At 39.7% G+C, this 24,659-nt stretch overlaps 2 protein-coding genes across 2 annotated transcripts; both read left to right on the top strand.

The window, feature by feature from the left end:
* Window positions 1–5: 5 nt before the first annotated feature.
* On the top strand, window positions 6–2,545 carry PDCD2L (programmed cell death 2 like; the record flags this gene model as incomplete). Its single annotated transcript, XM_057374273.1, has 3 exons — window positions 6–121; window positions 1,737–1,885; window positions 2,397–2,545. Coding segments are annotated over 3 exons (396 nt in total), but the record flags the coding sequence as incomplete, so codon positions are not given.
* Window positions 2,546–3,927: 1,382 nt separating this feature from the next.
* On the top strand, window positions 3,928–20,658 carry UBA2 (ubiquitin like modifier activating enzyme 2). Its single transcript, XM_057374277.1, has 17 exons — window positions 3,928–4,101; window positions 7,606–7,689; window positions 7,955–8,025; window positions 9,147–9,211; window positions 9,651–9,751; window positions 9,897–10,018; window positions 10,671–10,738; window positions 12,955–13,076; window positions 13,831–13,930; window positions 14,477–14,637; window positions 15,562–15,655; window positions 15,746–15,858; window positions 16,132–16,287; window positions 16,839–16,935; window positions 17,507–17,612; window positions 18,288–18,424; window positions 19,338–20,658. Exons 1-17 carry the CDS (start codon window positions 3,958–3,960, stop codon window positions 19,619–19,621), a joined length of 2,025 nt encoding a protein of 674 aa, XP_057230260.1. The 5' UTR covers window positions 3,928–3,957; the 3' UTR covers window positions 19,622–20,658.
* The last annotated feature ends 4,001 nt before the right edge of the window (window positions 20,659–24,659 follow it).

Below are 24,659 nucleotides of genomic sequence, written 5' to 3'. Positions count from 1 at the left end.
CTTACAGTTTTGCAGGTGAAGGTGGTAATGAAAAATATGAGAAGAGTGAAGTCAAAAGCTGGGACCACACATTCCATAAATTCATGAAAAGAATATCTGTGTGTCCTGAACAGATTCTAAGGTATGTTGACAATCTGGTTGTATTGGGGAGATACAATTCATGGGCATAGATGGTTAGTACATCAATATAAATTACTTAATTGGAAATATGTTTTAATTTCTTAATAAAAAAAAATTACTGAGGGGGCTGTTGGCATGTCTGTGGTCGGACTTCAATCCTAGGTGGGCTTTTTTATACAAAGCCTAAGTAGATGAAAATCAAAGCAGGATSAGAGATCATAGCTCTGGCTATGGAGGCTTTTGACATAAGCTCTGATGAGAWGAGACCCTGACTTTTGAAACCTCACTGAAATCCAGGCACTGAGGTTTCCAAGAGACAGTGTTGAGGTGCGAGTCTGACACTATGTTGTGCTGGTGTGATAGGTTTCCAAGGCTATTTGCTGCTCTGAAATCTTGTAACATATTTTAAATTGCTGTTATCTCAGGGCTTGCCTGAAGCAAGAAATTAGTCGTTTTAATGTCCCAGGTCCATTGCTTGTTGTGGACACCCCTCAGGACCCAGCAGTCCTCAGGTCGTGTAAATCTGTTCCTTTTCTTAGAATAGAAGCAGGTGTAACCTCAGAGTAGCTGCTCTTCATGAGAGAGGAGTTTATTCTGGGTGGGAGTACMACAGAGAGAGTACATTGCAAGTCATTCCTAGTACCAGGAAATGCAGGTTTTCATGGATCACACCAGGTGTGCCAGGGAGTCCTGTGCTGCCTGTCTGGTCAGCCTGTCCCARTGTAGTGACAGGGCTTTTGTTTACCAGCTTTCCAGAGCCAAGTGGAACTAACTGGTCCCTTTTTGATGAGGGGTTAAAAGTCCAAGTGACCGCTTAGACAGAAAAGAAGCACGAGAACCCTTTGTTGATTGTCAGAGATGATCAGGAGAGGTACCAATGCAGAGGGCAGGTACCCTTTTCAGACAGCATTTCACTGGCTCTAGCACTTTGCAGTACTGTGCTCCTTGAATTTGCCATTTCTCTGATACACCTCAGGTGTTCCTGGGACTGTCCCTGGTTAGAACCTTTTCCCAGCCTCCCTTTGCCCTCCCTGCCATTGTCAGTGTGCTCTTGGACTCCCGTTTCTCCTGGCTGCTGGATCCCTGCTGATTTTCAGCAGAGCACAGAATCCGCTGCTTGGCATTCAGTGGAGCCCATCCTTGGTCTGGGTTTCCTGTTCTGTGTGAAACTCTGATAGCTCTTACAAATAGGTCATCAGTTCTGAGGCATAGCTGCAGTGGCTTTGAGACCTGTTCTGTGTTAAATCTTTTGCTTGTTGATTTTTATCTTTTATTTCCACTGTTTAGAATTCTTCTTTTCAGGAAAGTGTCATTTCCTTAATTAAAGGAGTCCAGTACAGGTGTCCATTCAAAACATTTGTCTCCTTTAATTACAGCTCTTTCCTTAAGAGTTTCCAAGCTTTAACCTTCCAAGTATTTTCCCCTCCCCATCTTCATTCTTTGTTAAATGTTTCCTTTGAAGCTGAGTCAATGATTCAGACTCACAACCATGTTTTTCACTTTAAGCAGTTCTGAGATTTCAGCAAATCCTGAATACTGTTGCCAACATGTAAGTTTTCCTATCAAATTTAGATRTTAAAAAAATAATTACTTTTTTCCTCCCTGTCTTTTCCTAGATACTCCTGGGGTGGCCAGCCCTTATTCATGACATGTCCTCCAGCCAGCCTAGAGCAGGGTATTCCAGCCTGCAGTAACTGTGGGAGCAGCAGAGTGTTTGAGTTGCAGCTGATGCCCACGCTGGTCAGCATGCTCCAGAGTGACTCAGGTACTTGCCTTGGGTGAATCTGTCCTTCAAACAGTCTCTTGAGGGAAGGGTAGGGAGCTGCAGCTTGGGTTCTTTCTTGCTACCCACGTGTACTTAACTACAGTGATGGTGTTCCAGGAGACTGCTGCCTCCATTACATGTCTCTGAGCAGAAGAGAGGACTCAGCTTTATGGATTGCAGCTTGACTCACTCACTGGTGAACCTGAATAACTGCATTGGAGATAATTCCATGGCTTGGGAGTATTTGTCTTTACTGCCTCTTAAAGGAGGCTTTGGAAAATCATAAATGCTGTGATATAAGATTGCAGACACTTAAAAAACTCTTTGAAAATCCTGATTTGGCTTCCTTTAAAATGTTTATCTAGGAAATGCTRTTTACAGAGGAGAATATGAGAAATGTTTGCTGAATTAATAATTCATGCAAAAACTGTAGTATAGTGGTAAGCCATAACCCCTGACATAGTCACAGTTATTTTCATGCCTTTACATACCTTCGTTGCTTTGTTTTTAGATCTGTCAGTGGAGTTTGGAACTGTTCTTGTTTATACRTGTGAGAGAAGCTGTTGGCCGGCAAATCATCAAACCCCTCTTGAAGAATTTATTTTTGTACAAGAAGACCCAGATCAGAGTTTWTTTAAATAAATTGGATTTCTCTGCATAGATGGAAAGTGTGTTGGTGTGTTTGGGTTTTTTGTTTTTTTTTACTACAAATGTGTAACCATGTAACAGAATTTTCCTCAGATGTGGTGAAACATTAAATCGGTTTGATGGCATTGTGCTTGTTGTCAAGAATAACTGATTGACAGATATTACAGGCATGCCAAAATGTGGTTGCAAAGTTTCTGCTTCAGTTATGCATGAGAATTGAGGTGTAGAGTTTGCTTCTTTGTTCTAGTTATTCTTAGCATGTTTTATGATTCTGGTTACTCAGTATTTGGGGAGGGAAGTAAAGGAGAAAACTGCAATAATTTTTTTCTCATGTTTCTCATTTTTTCTCACTGTTAGCATTTATCATCCACACAAGTTCCAAGTTTTGAGAAACTCTTAGCAGTGGAGAACTTAATGCCAGCTTGATTTTCRAAAGCAATTCAATTCTGCTTTAGTTTGACATGGATTGGAAATTCTGTGGGGAGTGGCTGAAAGGCCTTGCTGTCCCTGCATCTTTCCACCATGAAGTTTTTGTGTGGTTTTCCATTGAAGGAAAAGTTCATTTTGCATAGTTAAATAAGCTGTGACAGTGGGTTGGGGTGGAGAGAAGGTGGAGGGTGAGTTAACCCCTTGTGTCTTCACAGGTGCAGAACTGGGGTGGGCTCAGCAGCTGCCTTGGTACCRCGGTGTGATTATGCAGCTTTGATTAAAACTGGCTGCATTCTGCTGTGACATTCCCTGCTGGCTTAGGCTGAACTGCAGCATCTTAACTGACTGAAGGCTGCAACATAAATTAATGCTATGAAAGTGTGGGTTTGAAATAAGGGGAATGGGGAAGGAGAGGAAACAACACACATGAGTGAACRACACAATGACCTAAAGAGATATAATGTTTGCAAAACTGTGTTTTTAGGGAAGAATAGTAGCTTAGCACATCAGTATCTAGAGGTGAGCTAGTTAACCTAGGTGAAGTTATAAAAATACTTTAAAAATACATTATAAAAMATATAAATATATTAAAAATATGAGAGAATATGCTGAGCAGGAGGGGACCCATAAGGCTCCTCAAGTGCTTTTCATGACACCCCAAGAATCCCACCAGATGGTTGGGAGCATTGTCCAAATGCTTCTTGAACCTCTATATAACAATATAATACACAAATATATTGAACATATAACTACATTAAATATGTATATTTAAAATATAAGTATATTTAAAATAGATATACAAATAAAAAGCTCCTGTTGCACGAGACATTCATCCCTGGGGCCTCCTCCCGGCGGGAGCGGGACGGGAACTCGCATCTCTCCCGCCGGCGCGGTCCGCAGTCCTCCTAGCCGGCAGGGGGCGCTGCGCGCGGGCGGGCGGCGCTCTGTCCTGGCGGGCCCGTGAGGAGGCGCGCGGAGCCGCCGCCGTGTCCGTCATGGCGGCGCCGCTGTCGGGGCCGCTGCGCCCCGAGCTGGCCCAGGCCGTGTCCCAGGCGCGGGTCCTGGTCGTGGGGGCCGGCGGCATCGGCTGCGAGCTGCTCAAGAACCTGGTGCTCACCGGCTTCAGCAGCATTTACGTGGTGCGGGTCGGGGCCGGGCGAAGGCTGGGGCGCTCGGCGGGCGGGGGGAGGCCGATCGCGGGGCCGCGGGTGCAGTTGGGCGGGGGCGCGGTGTCGGCGAGGCCGCTCCGCCCGCCGCAGTGTGTGCGCGGTTTCAAAGCGCACCCGCCCGCCAAGGCCGCGCGGGACCGCCGGGCCGGGGCGTCACAAAGGGGCCGMGGCCTGCACGCCATCGCCGCCACCCCCTCCCCCCCCACCTCAGCYCRGGCTCCCGCCGGGCGCGGGAGCTCCTCCTTCCCCCACCGAGGTCTGGCCGCCTTCCTGGGAAGCCCAAATTTCTCGGGAGCCCGCGGATGGAACCGCCGGGATACCGTGTTGTGCCATGCTTGCTGCCCGGCGAGRTCTCGGTTTTGCCCGGTGCCGCCTTTGCTGGTGCTGGGGGTGATGGTCCGGTGATAAATCGCAGCRAGAACCCCCCAGGTGGGTGAGCTGTGCTTKTGATCCCRGGCTGTAAAGCCGTCAGTGMTGGCACTTGCCGCGGGCTTGTGCTTTCACTTTTGCTTCCAGATRTTAATCTGTGAATGCGTACWGGAAGGGCAGATGTGTGAGGGGGTAACAGTGAAAACGGGATGGAGAGAAATACTGCTGGTGAAACTGATTGTCTGGTGTCCAGACCTTTATTGGTTTCTTCTTGTAGTAAGGAAGATGATACGCTTTTACATTCTGTTAGAGCACAGGTGCGTTTCCTTCAATACCCTTTTACTGACGCGTCCAGGAGTCTCATCTGAGAGTTTTATATGTCAGGTTGTGAGGAGTTTGAATTTGCAGCCGGACTTGTCGAGCAAAACTCGACAAACTTACTAAAACTGTGTCTGTAGAAGAAAATGGCTGCTGGATGGCCTTGTTATTCTTACAGCTCAGGTTTTCTTACTGGAATGCTTTGTGTACTTGTAGAATACATTTAATTCCAAACTGTCCCTTTGGTTTGAGAGCCTATCCAATTTGAACGTTGCATCAGGGAAGTAAATAACTGCAGAGAACTGGAAGCATTTTCTGCACTCTTCCCCTCTTTTTTATCCCCTACTGTACTGTGTCAGTTATGTACTCCTGCAGTCCATTGTAACAGAGAAAGTGTAATAGCTCCTGATTTTCCAGTTAGTCATTAGGCATAAATCTCATTGGGGTATGCTTATTGTTCCACTTGTTATAGCTTGGGGTTTGGTATTGCCTTTCAAGGCTGACTTGGTGGGACTCCATTGAACTCAAGTATGTTTTGGACCAGGGCTATCTTCATATGGCTATCACTGGCAGTGTTTTATGCAGGACAGTAGTGTTTTGACAATATAGGGAGCAGGTGGGTAGAAGACAATACGAGAGCAAAAAAGAATTGTTRCACAAAGATGGAATTTGTTGTTAGCAGAATAAATGGCTTTTGTCAACATTTGTGATATTGTTGAGGATTTTCCTCAGATATTAAATATTAACAAAGTTAAACATCTGAAAATTCCTTCTATTTGTATAAGTAAGTTGTGTTGTGGTTTTTTTTTTTTTTTTAAATCATATTAATACTAAAAAAAATTAGTAGTTTTGAATACCAGACAACTGTGGCTTAAGTAAACTGTGTTGAGTGGCATACCCTTGTCCTATGAATGAAGAACAAAGTGAAGTTTTTTCAAGATCCAAGTCTGAATTAAGAACATGAGCATATGTTGTTAAGTTATGGTGCCTGTTCTTCTAGGATGCAGAAATGGGAACAGTGTAGTTGTGTTATAAGTGAGCTGTTAAATTCTGATCATTCTTAGCTGGACTGAAGCTTCTGTTCAGGTCTGATGGTCTCAAATTTTCTCTCTGGAGAAGAACTTCTTTGCTCCCTTCAGTGCTGTAATTTGTGTTCTCAGCAGGAGCTGATGTCACTTGTCATCAKCTCCAGCTGAAATACTGAGAGCTTTCTGGGTAGTGAATGTTTTAACAGAGTTTTGCACTTTACTGTTTTCCCTTGAGGTTCTAGGGCTTTTTGGATTTAGGCTAAGCAAGCTTTGTGTGTGTCTTATCAGGAAGGAAAGGAGGTAGAAATGTAAATCATGCARATACCATTTTCATGAAGGACAAGGCCATGGCTAGTTATTATGATACTGTGAGTAGTAATGTTTAACAGTCTTAGTTTTATAATACATATTTWAAAATTGTATCTTTTCTATTTGCTCTATAGCCACAGGTGCTTTTATTAACTTTAAATAAAACTCTGTAGCGATTGCAGTTCTTAGTATGTTAAAACTTAGTCCTTCAATTAAAAATATCCCCTTCAGAAAACAGGAAATTGGATCTTGCATTCAAAGGATATTCAGTGATTGTGTRCCATGGTTTTTTCATAATTCAGGTTTGGGTAATGAACTTAGAAGTGTGTGAGAACACMCTGAGTAGGCCATGTTTAAACTTCACACTCCACAGTCAGTCAGAGAGTGCTCTCTTTGTAGCTGAAGGTGTTATTGAGTATGTCAGCATTACCTGTGGGAATTTGGGAGAAATATCTGATGCCCAGAAAAACTCTAGTTCTCATTAAAAATATTAAGGAAAGGAGAAGACTTGAAGTTGTTGATCAAAAGAAACTTTAATTGCATGGAAAGTAATGGTAACAAAGTTAGGAATAAATGTCCAAGTTCTAGTTTAATCTTTTTAATTCTTGTGGGAGCTAAAGGTACTTGAATTTATGCTGTTCCTGTGTATATATTAATAAATAGAATCATAGCTGTTGGGGAATTGCAGTCATGGCATCCTTAGAGGCTCTGCATCAGGGCTGCTTGGTGCTGTATGTTTTTGAGCATTTTGATTGTGTGATTTGATTTCTTTCTTTGTAAGTAGATTTCATAATTTGTTAACRTTCACTTAGGCAGTTAGTCCTGGGGCCAGGCAGTGAAAGCTTTTCCCTGCAGTGTGTGTGGGACATGGCCATTGAGGTAATGAGTCATTCTGGTGCTTAAAGCCATGCTCATATGAAGTGGAAGGTCYAGTTGGTTTGGAGCAGCCTTTCCTGGGCCTCGGGGAAGCACAGAGCCCGTGTTCAGGGTGGGCAGTGCAGGGAGAGGCTGGCTGGRCCTATCTCGATGGATTTCTGCAGTTTCCCACCTGAGTGTACCCTGTGGTCYTCAAGAACTGCCACTAAAATCTTTGTCCTTTGCAAGCAGGACAGTCGGTGTTGACTTTCCCCTCACTGCTGTGTGGATGTATCTCAAGTGTCACATGCATTTTCAGCAGGGACTCTCTTCAGGAAGTTTGTTTTCAAGGAGCTCTTCATTTTTGTTATGCTCCCCTGTCAGCAATTATTGATGATRTAGGGATTCCTGAAGATAATTAGGTGGTCCCTTGTGCCTCTTCAGTTGCTGTAGTGCTGATGTAACACCTGAGAGGTCTGAAAAGGGGTTCGTAAAGTTTCTATATTTTAGTCAATTGACTTTTCTTCAAACTCTGTTAATGGTTTTGTTCCTTTTCTTTCTGTGAAAGTGAAATGCCTCTCTTGTTTGTTTATAGATTGATTTGGATACTATTGATGTCAGCAATCTCAACAGACAGTTTCTGTTTCAAAAGAAACATGTTGGAAGATCAAAATCACAGGTAAAAAAAACACAAAGCCCAAATTTCACTACTCAGTATTATTTTATGGACAGTGTTACAAAAATGTCACAATTTAGTTTCTGCTGGGAAGAGATAAGTGTCGGTAGGTTGATCACGGCTGTCCACAGCATTTAATTATTAAAGTATCTAAATCTCTTAAGGTAGTCGACTTACTCGATACACAACTGGTATCAAGTCTGCCTTCTAGAAGGAAGGAAAAAATAATAAGTGTTTTTTGTTTTCTTTTTTTTTCTTTTGTTTCTAGGTTGCCAAGGAAAGCGTGTTACAGTTTTGTCCAGAAGCTAATATTATAGCTTACCATGATAGCATCATGAAGTATGTTTGGTTTTAAGCTCTAATTACATGTTTCATTTACAAATACTGTGTTATTTGAATGCTACAATGGTGTGCTTTAAGATGTTTTACAAAGATTCCTCAGTAAGGAGAAATAGCTGTAAATGTGAACTACCACARTCCTGAGTGGGAATGTGGGTATTGCATAGGTTTTAAGCTCTGGTAGTAAGCTGTAGTAATTCATTTGTGCCTATTTTCCATTTTATTGGCAACATTTGCCATATATGCTTCTACACTGTAAGGATGCCCTAATGTCTTGAGCAATAATTATACTAAAAGACATGTGAATGTTGAGTCTGTGATTAAAACAATTAAGTCCTTTGTGTGTACGTAGGTAACTGTCATTTATATATGCCCCAAACTGTTAAAATTTAGTCTTTATGATCTGTAACCAATGAGTATAAGATTATGTAGGGCTCCACTAGCRGTTCCCCATGTTTTAATTTGTATTTGCCCCAATTTCTAAAAAATGGATATTCTGTGCTATGAAGGTTTGAACTCCAATGTTGCTATTAGCTAGTGAAACACTGACTCATTGCATCCTTCTACTCAAACCTTTAATCCTGTTTCCTCTTTACTCTCTCTTCTTTTCTACCTTCTTCTTTAAGTCAGAAAACTGCAATGTAAAGATAACTGAAGCGTCAGGATTTAAGGTCCCATATGGTGGCTCCTCAGGGTATGGACACACAGTCCATAGTCCARTGGAGCTATCACAGTACAATGAATTATGCACAGTCTGATGAGCTGTGGCAATTACAGTGTGCATGTTTTAGCCACAGCTGATGGTTTTTAAGGTCAGTTACCACAGCTCAGCCAATTTACTCATTAGGTCAGAGCAGTTTAATCACTTTTCCTTGTCTTCCTATTTCATTAGCCAAATTAGTACTAATTGCAGTAGCTTCCTTCCAGCAGCATAAAATTCATGCTTTCACCCAGCTTTTAAATGTGCAGAAGACAAATGGGGCAGTTAAAGAGTAGCTAAATTTATAAATTTATAATATGTGTAATTTATCACATGGACATTGGTTGCACGTGTGGAGTTTCTGTTGTGCAGTAATAAGACTTTGATGTGCCATTTGAAATGTTGTTTTTGTTTTTTGTAGCCCTGACTATAACGTAGAGTTCTTCCGCCAGTTTACATTGGTTATGAATGCTCTGGATAATAGAGGTGAAGTTTTCACTATGATTTTATATTGCAGATGTTACTTGTTCCTTGCTTGCAGTGTCATTTGAATAATGAGTATCCTCTTGACCCATCTGTAGTTGGACTAAGCTTTGTGTGCTTTGCTAGAAACTTGAAAGGGTGGTGGTTAGTGCTTCTGCAGGTGTTTTGAAAGTAAATATTAACTACTAATTGCTGCTTCGTGGGAGCTGTTGAGCATTATGGGTACAATGTAGTATCAGTCAGTAGAGTTTGCCATGGTTATTCGTGTCAATATATCTCGTGAGAATGGGAAACCAGACTTTGTGAAAATGGTGTCGTGCTCTGTCATGAAAAAAGCTATATTAAGGATAAGTGCCTAGGATGCTTGTTTGAATTTGGGGAAGTAAAACCTTTTTTTTCTGAACAATTCAATTTTTTTCTTTAAAACCCTCTTGATTTGCAGCTGCCCGTAACCATGTGAACAGGATGTGTCTGGCTGCTGATATTCCTCTTATAGAGAGTGGAACTGCAGGCTACCTTGGACAAGTAACAGTTATCAAAAAGGTTAGGTGGGATGTTACTCTTGTCATTGGCTATTTTAGACAATAGGGACTAGGTRTTTGGAGATAGAATTACAGTTCATCTGTTAATAGCCTAAACTACCAGTTGCCTTCTCAATGTGACAAATAAATACTTCATTTTTCACCAGGGAGTGACAGAATGTTATGAATGTCAGCCTAAACCAACTCAGAAGACTTTCCCAGGCTGCACAATCCGAAATACACCCTCAGAGCCTATCCACTGCATTGTGTGGGCTAAGTATTTGTTCAAGTAAGTAATTTTAAAAAAACTGTGATTCATTCTTCCGGTTTCTAAACTTACAGAGAAATAAAACTAACATGCTTTTTTTTTTTTAAAAAAAAAAAAAGATACTCTAATGGATTTCAAATTAATTTTAAATTGTTTGAAATGCATTATGGTGAAAACCGTCAGTTCCTTGACCTTAATTCTGAGGTGGTTATAAAGATGGAAGGTTGATTGGTATTTAGGCCCTGCTCTAATAGCATTAAAAAATTGGCAAAGAAGTTTGGCACAGTAGTGTAGGTTGAGGTTGCTTTATTCTTCATCTTTCTATGAAGCAYGCACATTTTTCAGTTTAGTGCATGTTTTAACAAGTGTGAAGTTTGTTGGAATCTTGGATATCCCATAGGTTCTAATAATACATTCAGTACTGCAGTGTAAATATTAGGCTGACTATTGGGTGAACTGTTGAGTGAGTTATACAGAAAACTCTTTTGCTAAATTCATTTTTGTATTGTCAGTGTTGAATCCATGTGTGATGAATCCCAGCAGTTTAAAAAGCTATGTATGAAGTAGCAGTCTGATAGCAAGAATCCTAAAATAAATGTACATCCATTAGGAAATATTTGAGTCTTTAACCAGATATGCTGAAATTCTAGTCTTGTTCTTAATTGTTATATAGCCAGTTGTTTGGAGAAGAAGATGCTGATCAAGAAGTCTCACCTGACAGAGCTGATCCTGAAGCTGCCTGTGAGTGTGATACAAGCCGCTGGCTTACCCTGTTGCTGAAACGTTCTATACTCTTTTCTTTACATTTCATAAGGTTAGAGAGTTCAGTTCCATTTTCTTTAAAGAGGATTCTGTTTCTGGCCTCTGAGAGTCTTGTGTTTTGAACAGAGCACTGAGTGATATTTGTAGTCACTCTGCATTTTCCACTCCTAGCTGAGGGTTTGCAAGGAACTTCAGGGATTTTGTTAGAACTCTTCTAGCCTGAAATGCTTACAGCATTAGTCTGCATCAGAAATATGCCCATTTTGACTTACATTTTTATAGCTATTCGGTATTTTTCTGTAAAGACAATAATCATAGTTACCATGAGGTGAATAAGCATTGTTGTTGGTTGCTTCTTTTGGATCCTTTGATAGATGAGTCGACTTGGGAGGGGGTGCTTAAAGGATCCTCTGACACTTCAAATTCTTTGAACATCAGGTAATGATAACTGGACAGGTTGTTCCTACACGAAGTGCAGAATGAACTAAGTGAGTTTTAAAGAGAGTGGCAATATAAAGTCACTTAAAACAGTGGCTGCTGAARTACTTGAAAGGGAGCAGATGCAATGTCATTTATTTAAGTAAAGACACCAGGGCAGTTATAGGAGTATGAGCTGAAGTCTGGTGTCTGCAGTGAGCAGGCTGCCCACAATCAGGGTGCTGTGGTCACATGGTGGTGTCGGTGTTGGGGTTTGACCCCCAGCTGGCAGCTCTGCACCACTCAGCTCTCACTCACTGCCAAACCCAGAGCAGGGAGAACCACATATGAAGGGAACCTCASAGGTCGGGTGAGTAATACTAATATTATTGATAATAATTGGAATAAAGAGAGAAGGGGAATAAAACTGAAGATAAACAAGTGACACAGTTGCTGACTGCCCACTGGCCAATGGATGCTCAGCCAGTCCCCAGGCAGTGATCAGCCCCTCCCAGCCAACTCCCCCAGTTTATGTGCTGAGCAAGATGTTCTGAGGTCTGGAATATCCCTGTGGCCAGTTCAGGTCAGCTATCCTGGCTGTGCTCCCTCCCAGCTCCTTGTGCTCTCACTTGCTGGCAGAGCACAGGAAATTGCAAAGTGCTTGACTTAGAATAACCTCTTGGCAAGAGCTGAAACATCAGTGTGTTGCCAACATCGTTCTGTTACAGAATCCAAATCACAGCACCAGACCACCYACTAGAAAGACAATTAACTGTCCCAGCCCAAACCAGGACAAGAGTCAATGCTACCTTTGAAAAGGAAAGTCGTGCCCTGCATGGCTCTGTGGATCCTTGGAAGGAATCAGCAAACCCATGTAGAATATCTGGTTTAGGCAGTTCAGAATGTTCAGGGGGCAGATTCAAAAATCATTGAGGGGAATCTGAGGGAGAGAAGGAGCCAAGGGGCTGAAGTGGATAAGCTACTTGAATGATAGAGATAAATGGTTATTAGAGGAGTCTCGATTGGAAACGTGTGCTGTTCAGCGCAGATGATTAAGCAAAGTCACTCAGAGTAATAAAGAGTAATAAAGATGAGGACTAACTGCAAAAAGTAGTAGAAAGCTTCATAATACAGAATGACTGGGCAGTGATACGTGAGGCAGAGGAATATGGAATAATGCAAATGATGCATTGGTGAAAAGGGGGGAAACATTCACAGATTTACACATAAAGTGATGATGGTCTCTGAGTTGATTTTTCTCATTCAGTTCAAGATGTTCTCAGATAGCTTTATGAAACCATCAACCTGCTTATTAGAAATCATAATAGCAATTGTTGGATGTGACTGGGAAAGAAAGAAAATTATTAGCATCTTTATACAGATTTTTTGTATAATAAGAACCAGAGGTAGGAAACTGATTTTTTATTTGTGTTGAAATCCCAACCAATCTAAGACTCTTTAGCCAGAAAAAGACACTACTAAAAGCAGGTGGTAAGACATTTATGAAGTCGCAACATTATGTGGAGAAAATTAATGGGAAGCAATTGTTCATTGTTTCTGCCAATAAAGGAGCTGGGTGATACCAAGCTAAATCAGTGTGTTGCAGTTGCAGAGGCAAAGAGGAGCAGGCATGCTGTGCCTAATTCAGCTTTATTGGGCACAGTAAAGCCCCATATGTCCCCTGCATAATTTTGTTAATGACTCTGGGGGTAATATTTCTATGGGATTTAAAAATATATTTTTTTAATTTAAAATATTGATTGTCACTTTATTAATAGGGGAGCCAGCAGAAGCAGAAGCCAGAGCACTAGCATCCAATGAAGATGGTGAGATTAAACGTGTTTCAACTAAGCAGTGGGCTAAATCAACTGGCTATGATCCAGTTAAACTTTTTACTAAGGTATCTTCTTTACCTCAAATMAATGTATCTATTTGAAATGTATGAAGTGCTGTAATGGTCAGTCAATCCCCAGCTTGGATGTTTAATGCTAGCCATCAATTATGTGATCATGTTATGACATCCACAGTTTTGCTGTTGTGTTGTTCTCTTGCAACATTTGCTTGTTTCACAGGATTCCATCTGTATTTGTACAGATGGCTGCAGCAGCTTGGCCACACTGTTCAGACAAAACTCCATTTCAATTACTTTTAACGGGAAAGGGGAAAGGGACCTCTGGAGTTTCAGCTGGCATAGCCAGAGCCAATCTGAGGTCACCTGTGTATAATCAGGCTCTGGCATAAGAAAATACATGCTGGTCTGGGAGTTTTTGTTCTAAATAGTTACTGAAAGTAAATAGATAGAGGAAATGAGACTGAATGTAACACTGATAGGTGGTAATAACTTCTTTGGAAATTCATTGGCATGTTCATGCACTGTCTCAGAGAGAACATGCAAAGAGCTGTAGGGATGGCTTCAATAGGTACATGAACCCACTATTGGACTGTTGTTACTTGATTTTTCACTTTACTCCTCTGCAGATTAGTCAGAGCTGGTTCTGCTCTATCCAGTAAGGGTTAGAGAGTTTTTAGAATCTGTTTTTATGTAGTTGAAAATACTGTCAAGGAGAAAATCAAAACCTTGTCAATGTAATGCTGATTTTTCAGTGTCTTTTTTTTTTCCTCTTTCATGTAATCTTTTTTTTAATGTTTCCTAGCTTTTCAAAGATGACATTAGATATCTGCTGACAATGGATAAACTGTGGAGGAAAAGAAAGCCTCCAGTGCCACTGGACTGGGCTGAGGTACAAAAGCAAGGTAGGTGACTGTCCCTCGTCCTACTGTATATTTGTAAGTTGGACCTGCTGTTTATTTATCATCTCTGTGATCTGTGCAATTTTTACTGTCACAGCTGAGTTCTGATACTAAATGTATTCATTCTTTGCAAATCCTGAAGATCTCAAATTTTTCTCAGTACAGACAACATTATTTCTAAGACTGTTTTGCAGCTGTTATTTTAGATACTTCGTATTGGCTATATGAAGTACACATTTAACAGAATTACGTCAGCTTATTCTAGGAGACCTTACCATAAGCACTGATAGATTTATCTCTCAAAGTTGAGTTTTGTTGGAAATCTACATTTGCTGTAATTTGTGCATGTCTAGGTGACTGATACAGTAACTATAGTTGCAGTTTTAAAACCAGATTTGTTGTCAAATGTTTGGGCTACTGTAGATAAAGGATATTGTTATTCAATTTAGAAAATATTAATTTTGCTGAAATTGGAAAATTATTTGAGAGAACTTCTGTGGAACTTACAAATATTCTTGCTCTTCATTTTTTTTTCTTTTTTTCCCAAAGAGCAAAACAAATCGGACCAGCAGAACGAAAGCTCTGCAATGTTGAAGGATCAGCAGGTTCTCAATGTCAGGAGCTACGCAGACCTGTTTTCAAAGAGTGTTAAAACCCTGAGTCTTCACCTGGCTGAGAAGGCTGATGGAGAAGCACTTATATGGGATAAGGTTAGTTTGCCATCTATAAACTCTATATGTGTAGTGCAAATATTAGTTGGGCTCATTCAGTTTCCTTCCAAAATAATACTATTTAGAACAAAAAGATCTGGCTCCTCATTTGTTTCCATATATAAACAAATCTATTCTTTAAATGCTGTATTTTGTAACTCACTGAGGGTAAGGATTAACTGCTGCGGTGTAAAATAACTTAATTCACCAAATTCTCAAACTTATAAAAACACCAATACACAAGTATTTGCCATATTTTAATTTTTAAAAAATATTTTAATAATGTAACTTCATTTTTACCTTCTTATCTCTTCTTATCCRAAACATGCTCTTAGCCAGCATTTAGGAGCTGGAATTTTACTGAGGTTACGAGCAATCGGTTGATGATGGGTGTACAATACAAGTTCTGTTGAAGAAGACAAGAATTTCCTCTTTTTTCACCACACACAGTATCACTTCCAGTCAATTATCATTTGGCACAATTAAAAACCTAGTTTRTGAGGGGGGGCAGGGCAAAATAGCGAAGTATTACTACCACCGATAGTAAAAATACTTCTTTGTGAAAAACCCAGTGTTTGAAACTGGTTCAGTGTTAAAATTCAATGTTTAAAATGTTTGAAAGAGTGTAAGACTTAGGATTTAGACGTTTTTATAACATACAAGGCATTTTATTAATACTAGTATACTACTTTGCTACTAAAATACATATGTTTTAAAATTGTAGTTAGTATTTAAAGTATTACTTTAAATACTACTTTACTGAGTACACCATCTGAAAGAGGAAGTATATTGACTTTGAAATTAAATATTTTACAAACTTTTTGCTTTTTAATTCTGGTTTTTAATCTTCTAGGAACCATGTGTTGCAAACTTTCCAGTGAGTAATCTGATTTTTAATTGCTTTTTGTACTAATTTCTTGTTAGGATGACCCTTCTGCCATGGATTTTGTCACTTCTGCTGCAAACCTCAGGATGCATGTGTTTGGAATGAATATGAAAAGCAGATTTGATATCAAGTGTAAGGATAAAATATAACATTGTTTTATTTAAATTATAATCTTGTTTTCATTTGCTGTTAAAAGTCTGCATTCTCTTGTTTATTTTGCAGCAATGGCAGGAAATATTATCCCAGCTATAGCCACTACCAATGCAGTGATAGCTGGGCTGATCGTGCTGGAGGGTTTGAAGATTTTATCGGGGAAAATAGATCAGTGTAGAACAGTAAGTGGTCATAAAATGCTTTTGCTTTCTTGCTATTTATTATTTGTTTAAAAGTTTCAGTTAGCATTCTCTGGCTACTGTGTAGTTTTATTGTCTCGCACTTGCCACTTCAGTAGATTCTGAATATGCTGGGAACTTTCAGTCACCATGAAAAGAGAAGTACAGGTTTTAAGGACAGCCTATGGAGACCAGCAGAAGAATTCTGCAGGAAAACAGACTTTATATGTGCTGCTACTKACAGAATAATTTGGTTTTTTCTTGTCTGTCCTCAAGATTTTTCTGAACAAGCAGCCAAATCCCAGGAAGAAGCTATTGGTTCCTTGTGCTTTGGATCCACCAAATCCTAATTGTTATGTATGTGCAAGTAAGCCAGAAGTGACTGTGAAACTTAACACACACAAAGTTACTGTGTTGACACTCCAGGATAAGGTACGTCTTGTATAATAGTTACAGCTTTCATTTTGAATCTAATACTGTAAATTATTAAAATTAGGTCTTTGCTCAGTACATTTTGACTGAGCATCTCCTGTTTATATTTACTCTGCATTTCTCTCAGCTACAAGAAGAGCCTAATTAGCCAATAGGCTTCTTGTCCACGTGGGTTGTATGTCTTGTGAAGGAATGTTGGCATTTTGTAAATTTTGGTGGTTTTAAAGACTTTTTTCATATCTGAGAGCAAAAAACTAAATTTGCATTTCAGTTGGAAGTTCCATAGCTGCATTACAATTGTGGTCACAATTGATTTGTAATTCTGTCATTTTATGAAGTATTGTAAAAAACTTACCAGCATATATGAACCTATGGATACCAGACCTCAAAAATACAATCATTTTTTTCATGGAAGTGAACAAAAAAGTATAGGTTGTCAGCAGATGCCTGAAAATGAGCTGGAATAATAAAATCAACAAAATCCAACTTTCTTTTTTTAATAGATCTTTTTAAGTCAGACATTGATTAAATAACCATATTTGTATTTTCAGATACTGAAAGAAAAATTTGCTATGGTAGCACCAGATGTACAAATAGATGATGGAAAGGGAACTATCCTTATCTCTTCAGAAGAAGGTGAAACAGAAGGTATGCCTGTTGAGGGCTATGGGATAGGAGTACACAAAGCCTTGGAAGAGACCATGCAGAATAGCTGTATAGCAAATGCTGTAGTGTTCACCCTGTGGACTAATATTTGAAGAGAACTGGATTTRCAAGTATTTTAAGTGGCTTGAGACTAGCCAATGGTATTGTTTGCAAGCCTGCATGTCCTGCTCAGCTTTCCTGAATAAAGCACTTCTTAGCTGGCATGCCAGGATTCCTTTCAGGTATCTGCCTGCAGCCCCCTTAATTTTCTGCTTCATAGATGGTGTTCATGATGCTTGTTGGCACTGCTGTAATGCAGAAACCTTCTCCAAAATGTCCCTAAGTGCAGTAATCGTGAAGTGCTTGAACGTCATGGCATGARGAGTAAATAAATCAAACATAAGGAGCTTTAATGCCTAAGAGCTTAAATGTCAGCTTTTAATTTAAATATAGCTAACACCTGTTAATCTTATGTTCCTACATTAAAGTTCTAGAGTACTCCACATTTATTCAGGTGTAAAGGATCCTTCTATAAATAGCCYTATACACTGCAGGTTTTTTACTGTTTTTGTAGCAAATAACCACAGGAAATTATCAGACTTTGGAATTCGAAATGGCACCCGACTACAAGCAGATGATTTCCTCCAGGACTATACGCTGTTAATCAATGTTCTTCATAGGTAAGGATTCTGAAGTCAGGATTTTTTGTGTATATGCATAGAACAGTTCCACGGGAATTCTCCCCTCACAATGTAAATACATGAATAAAGTTCAAAGATTAAGCTGCCAAAAGAAAATACAGAGGTAAAAGAGGAATTGTTATTTTTAATGAAATTATAGTTTAAGGTTTTTTGTTTGATTTTGGTTTTGGTCTTTTTGTTGTAATTTTGTTTTGTTGTGGTTTTGTTTTTTACAATGATAACTGAAAAATTATTTCAGTAATTTGTTGTTAGATAATGTAAGAATACATTGCAGAAACWAATTACCTCGGGGGACAACCATCATGCAAGAAACTGCCACTGGAAAAAAAAAACCCAACCCCAAAATTTCAAAAAATATTAACACTGCATGTTCAGTGGGAACAGGGCTGTGATGTTAAGGAAGAGCAATAAGCTCAGGTGTTGATTTTTCTATTTCGTAAGCATTTTGAGTTCATAGCACTGGTTGGAACAATGTTTGGGAATAGACAAAGCATAAATGATAAAAGAGGACTGGACAGATTTTCCTCGTKTTCAGTATGTTTTTCTCATTTTGTTCTAATTGTAGGATTCTCTAATACTTGAATTATATTCTTTTGTGTAAAAGACAGGATTTAATTTTCTGGGATGTTGAAAAGCATGTGTATTTTTCTGCAGTGAAGACCTAGAAAAAGATGTAGAATTTGAAGTTGTTGGTGATGCCCCTGAAAGAATTGGCCCTAAACCATCAGAACCAACACCCAAGAACATTAGCAATGGTAGTGATGATGGAGCACAACCCTCAACATCCACAGGTAATCAACAGTAATCGATATTAAATGAAATAAAGTAGTCTTTCACTAGTGCAGTCAATGGAAGTTGTCTTCAGTTTTACAATTTAACTTCGCCAATACAAAATAAAAGGCATTTAAGTTGCCTCTGTGTATATATAACTAATACTAAATAGAAAAGTGCACATTTACAATTGCTACAAAAAGCCCAGAAGTTTATAGTACATACACCTTGAAATTGTATTATTTACCTGGTGTTCCTTTGCCTGTAAGGTATGTGCACAGATTTAAGACACAAATATGTAGTCCCTTACCCCCTGTTTGAGAGAAAACTAAATTTTAAGAATATTGCTAAAATTTACTTAAAATTGTAGTAGCAAATTGTGTAAAATTAGTACTTACYGTAAATTTGTGCTTAAAAGCAAACAAAATCCACTAGATGTCTTGAAAGTTCACATTTGATCCTCTTTTCCCTTCTTCATAATATCCATTGTTATGCTGTATCTCTGTAAGTCTGCTCACCCTTCCACTTCTCTCTCTCTTTGTGGGTTCTCTCTCCTGGAGCATGGCCTTTGCTGGGAATTTTGCTGAGTGCAGTAGGGAAGGGAGAAGCTGCAGTACAGCCACAGTGTGCAAAAGTTATTTTCCCAACTGTTGCAGAGAGGAGCAATTCTTCTGTTTTGTACATGCAAAACAAGTCCTGCAAACTAATGCATTTCTTGTATTTTTGGGTTATTTTCCACATCTCTGATGAAAAAGGAATCATGGTGTGAAAACCATATTTTATAGTAATTTCAGGGACATTTAAGATACTCTTGCAGTTGAATGGCAGAGAGTGTGGATAAAGAATGCTCCAATTTTTTATGTATGAAAATTGGTTTGAGAGAGTAGATTGTCTCTGCAGTATCCTTTGGAATTCAAAACACCTGTTTTGTAGCTCCAGAGCAGGATGATGTGGTGATTGTTGACTCGGAGGACGAAGGTACTTCCAGCAATGCTGATGATGTGGAAAACAAGAGCCGCAAGAGGAAACTGGAGAAGGGCTGTGAGTGCGTGGGGGCCAAGAGAGTGCGTGCTGAGCAGGAGCAGGACGACCTCATGATCGTGGAGTCGGAGGATGAGGGGGCTTCCAGCAGCGTTGGGGAGGAGGAGAACAGGAGCCACAAGAGGAAACTCGAGGAGAAGGGCTGCGAGTGCGTTGGAGCGAAGAGCGTGTGCTGAGCAAAGAGCAGGAGGAAGGGCATTTGAGGGAACCTACTGCTGCCCCTTGACAAAGTGATTCATGTAATGTCATACTGTAACAGCACATTGTGCTGGGATGTGAAAAATGTCCAGAACTAGACTCACTCTAAGGCCTTGGTTCAAAGTGGATACCAAATCACTGGCTTAAATAATTTGTGTCTGTGTCTCTGGTTGATGAAACTCTTGTATCAGTACTCTTTCAGAAGTTTTCCATATTCCATATAATAAAGGTAGTAGAAACATAGTCTATAAATACTTATAAGTATTTACCTAAACAGTCATGAAAACAGCATGATATTTTTGTGTAAATACCTTGTAGGTATCATCCAACAGGACAAAAAAAACCTACTTTTGTTTCATAAAGGGCCATCATCAGATGCCCTGATTCTAAGCAACTACATTTATTTTTTKAATTATTACCTTTGAAGTTTCCCAGCAGTGGCCTGCCTGCGCATTTGCTTATCCCTTTCTGAGGCTGTGTTCCAAGTGTGACTGCTTCACCTCCAGCATTCACAGAATCACAGATGCTTGAAGAATAACATTTTTAGCCTAGTCCTAAACATTTTTCACATCCTGAACAAGTAAAGAAGAAAATCCAACAAAGCAAATTAGTGCCATGTTTTAACAGTGTTCTTAAACATCAGCTGGCACTATGTACATTACTGTAAAACTGTTAATTTACTCCAGTTTTTCAGCTCGTACTGCCTGGTATGTCAATGTAAGAAGCAAATTTTTGTGTATTGTTACAGTTTCAGGTTATTTATATTTGATGTTTTGTAAACTCAGATACTACTATACTGTACATCTGATGGACCAAATAAATAACATCTGAAATACTTGCTATATTTGCTTGCACAGTCCAAGATTATGCTGACTTATGGGATTTTACAATGTATAGCCTTCAAAAATTACTGTATTGTTTCCATTTTTCTAAACATAACCTAGTAGTACAGAACTTAAGCTTCACTTGTTTGAGGTGAAAGGGGAATTTTTTTAATAAAACTTTTGTGAATGTTTTTTTTCTTGGACAATCAGTTATTGGGCTCTTCAGCTGCAGCAGTTGCACCACAACACACACGCCCTCACCACCTCATGCCTTCAGAAAGATGAAAGCTGATTTTTATGCATTAGACTTTGTGTGTAGGACAAAAGTGTGATATTCAGAATCAGTGTCTTAAAACCTACTGCATTTGTGTTGGTAACTCACAGATCTGTCAGTGTTGATTCTTAGAATGCATTAATTGGCCATTTCTGTCACTGTACCAAAATAATCTCCCACGTGCACGACAGGGAACCAAAACTGCTCCCATTCCCAGGTGACTGTGCAGTGAGCCTTCCAGGGCACAGCAGTTGAGCAGCAAGATTGATTATGATACAGTTTGCAGATTGAGTGAATTGTGATGGAAATGTGAACTGTATAGAAGGACAATGTTACAAAAACAAAGACCAGCTCATCAATATGTTAAAAAAAAAGCTTCTATGAGGTAGTTAATGTTTTATTTCTTCTTTTAGGTAGTAACAGWCTAATGCAGTGGCTTGTTTGAAGGCATCATAGTTCACACTGAAATCCTTTTGAGTTAGCTGTTGCTTGGCTGTCAGAAGTGAAGACTGAGGTAAAGATGTAAATAAGACATGTTACAGAAAGGATTGCAGTGATACAATGGAAAACGCCATAAACAGCTGAAGCACTAGAATTTGATGTCTGATGACATCTTCCAAAAATGAAGGCTGACATATTTTGGTTTTAAGATTTATTAAAAATTGACTTATTCATTTAATTTCACTTGCTATTTTTTTTTTTATTGCCAGTAGAGGGTATAATTCTGRTAACTTACTGCATTGGTTTTACTGAAGTTGAGACTGTTGGTGAGTTGGAAGTTGAGTGGTATATAAGCTGAAATATCACCAAGAGGTGAATAAAAGGGGGGCTCTATTCTGTCTCCCTGGCATTTCCTTAAGTTATCGTTAACAATGTGTCATCATTTGTTTTGCAGCATGAAAGGTCAGAATGGAGCTGCAGCAGCAATTGTGGGGTGATGTACGTAGGGGACGCAGTTGTGCTGCTCATGGCTGGGCACTGAGGAGTTAGCTGGGCAGAGAATGCTTCTGGATCCCTCCTGCARCACACTTTGAAGTGAAGGATTTTTAATGTATTTCCTTTACATGGGCTGCTCCCACAGAACATGGGACAGGCTCTTGGCCCTTCTGGTCAGTTCTTCTGGAGTTTGGCAGTACACAATGAACCACTAAATGCAAACTGCYGCTGTGCGAAATGAAAAGCTGCTTTTCAGAACTGGTGGAGTATGGGTGTCCTTAATTGGCTACTAGTCACCAACATTATTGATGGTGACTAGTATTGATGTAGAATTTTCCAAATTAAACTTTCCCTTGCTCTTTAGAAAAAATTATCAATTGAAGCATTAATTAAACTTTCAAGTAATTAAAAACCCCTCCGTTTTTCAAATGACAATTTGTTCAACTCTTAATACCAGTAATGGTCATAAGGAAGGAAGTCTAGTTGGAAGGCACAAGATCTAAATGTTAAAATGGAAAAGAAWTTCTTCCCAGGGTTTTGGCTTGGCAATCTAATGTAGGCTCTGTCTTCACTAACAATTTTTGAGCCTGGCTCATTAAATCAGTCTACAGAATGCTATTTGCAATGTTATAAATTGGCTCTGCTGTCACACAGGGTTCTCATGTTGTTCGTTTATACTTATGCAAAATTCTCTAACACAGACAAGCTTTGCTGGATGCTTTTATAGAAACAATTCTTCACACTTGCATTTTTAATTTATTTTGTGAATTTGAGTGCCATGTATGGACAAGAAAATAGTGGAATATTACAGAATGTATCTARTGTTTGCATGCTATTTAATTCAATAACCCTTTTCTGCAGCAGAGCAYGGAAAGGAATATTGACCATTGATGACTGACAGCAGTTAACTAGAGACTCATTAAGCTGTTCTGACAGAGGGTGAAGGAGCTCCCAAAGTGTCTRGAGAATCACCTTTATGAGGCAAATGACAACCATACAAGGGAAAGAACTCTGGGACCGTGATGACAGACAGCCCCATGCCAGCCCATTTCCTGAAGAGCCACKGATTCTTGTAGATAACCATTTATTGTTTGTGGTGTTTCTGTGTGATATTTAGCTGTACTTTATTTAACCAGTCTATAGCTGAACCACAGAGAGGTGCATCCTTGCCTGGCCTCTCGATGCTGATGGTGGGAGCAGACTGATGTGCCATTTCAAGTTCTGACCTTTACAACAAAGATTGCTTGCATTTATTAGACTGCAGAAGATAAAATCAGCTTGTGTTCAGTCTGTAGACACACTGATATCTGCTTGAAGCCTTACTTCTACTGCCACCCAAAATTTTAAATTTGGGTTAGAAAATGGAATAAACACAGAATTAAGGAAAATAAATCTGGGGTTGTTTGTGTCTATAGGTAGAGACACTTGTTTATTCTTCTTGCAGCTAAAAGGGCAAGAAGCCTTGTGCATCTGAAATACAGAATGTGCAAGAAAGCAGGAACTAGGATGAAGGTAATACAGCAAATGGTGCACAAGTCCATTATCTGGTTTTTGATTGCCTGAGATTTTTTCTGGGCTAGTGTCTAAGCAGAATGACTACAGGGAGCTTATACCCGGAGACGAGGGATGTGAGGGAGAGGCAATGCTTTGATTTGGAGGCCTTGATTCTTTTAAAGGRGGAACAGGATGAAGTACATAAATGTGGATATAGCTTGATAGCTGTTACATTAAAAGAAGGAAATTGCTTTTAGATACATGTTATCTTTATCTCACCAGCAGACTCCTTCACTCACCTGAGAAAAAGTTACAAGTTTGCAGAACGATTTCCAAAAGAAAAGATACTTATGGAATTGCTCTGCCAGTCCTCTTCAGCAACACTCAAAGCTACCTGCAAAACGTTAAGCAAGTCCATCCCTGCAATACCGAAGCAGTGGCTGGAGAGAAGAAGAGACAGACCCCCCAGAAGCTTCTGTGGTAGCACTTTGGCTTTGGAGGTGTGGGACTGACACATTTCCTGCCAGGTAAGTGCAGGAGCTCTGTGKAAGGCAGGGCTCCTTGGACTGTGGCATTATTGGGGATTTGGAGAGGAGCTACAAGCTGGAGAGGGCAGAGGATGCCAGAGACCAGCCTTCATTAGTTAAACCTGTGCAACAGCTCTGTCTTTGCAAATTTGTTCATTCTTTTTAGCTAACAAGTGATACTTCTACAATACCATTCTATATGGAAAATACAGTGAAATGTAAATGTAAGTGGTGTTCTTGACAAACCAATCATTCTACAATGATCCTTCTCATCACAGCTSAAGTGTGTGGTGTTGCCAGGTCAGAAGGTCAGTGCTGGTAGCCTGCCTCATTTCTTTAATGGGTAGAAGGAGGCACATACAGTATGGCTGATGCTTACCAAGAGGCACATACAATGTGGCTGATGCTTTTCACCACCAGAGCAGAGGGCAGCGTGTGTCTGGCAGCCTGACCCTCATGCAGTGTTTCCATTCTTTATTCATGCACTAATGCTCTCTGCTTACTCTGCTGAGTGAAGGTTTGCACTATTGTAATCAGGACTTTCTTTTCACTGTATCAAGAGAAATTGTAGCTTCTCCATGATGCTGAAATCAGAAGCTATAGAACTTAAGACCTTCTTAAAAGTACTAAGTGGGTGCGGTGCTAAGTGAACTGGCTAAGTAAATTATGGATTTTTGCGAATGTATTGGTTGCTGACTGATTGGATCGGAATATACAGTGACTGTGTTCTGTGAGTGCAAGGASTTATGGCCAGTGCCCTGTGCAGCCTTGAAAGTATGAGCCAATAAACTGCGCTGGACAGAAGTGTGATTATCTGAAATATGTAAGAGAAGTGGAAAATGAAGCTATAAAGGAAATAAGATACATACATGGTGCATTAATCATAAGTGCTTGGACAGATGTTGTCTGTCTACCCCAGCATGTTCACAAAGCGCCTGTTGTGACTGGAATTTTACAGGGT

The sequence above is a fragment of the Malurus melanocephalus genome, unplaced genomic scaffold (assembly GCF_030028575.1).
Source record: "Malurus melanocephalus ecotype Western Australia unplaced genomic scaffold, MMel_1.1 scaffold_221, whole genome shotgun sequence".
NCBI classification, from domain to species: domain Eukaryota; kingdom Metazoa; phylum Chordata; class Aves; order Passeriformes; family Maluridae; genus Malurus; species Malurus melanocephalus.
Note: the sequence above shows the minus strand (reverse complement) of the source record. Positions and strands in the feature narration are given on the sequence as shown.

Coding starts and splice junctions, on each gene's coding strand:
- UBA2 (XM_057374277.1), top strand. CDS start 3,958: ATGGCGGCGCCGCTGTCGGGGCCGCTGCGCCCCGAGCTGGCCCAGGCC. Junction 16,288..16,838: donor TGTTGACACTCCAGGATAAG/GTACGTCTTGTA, acceptor TTGTATTTTCAG/ATACTGAAAGAAAAATTTGC. Junction 16,936..17,506: donor AGAAGAAGGTGAAACAGAAG/GTATGCCTGTTG, acceptor CTGTTTTTGTAG/CAAATAACCACAGGAAATTA.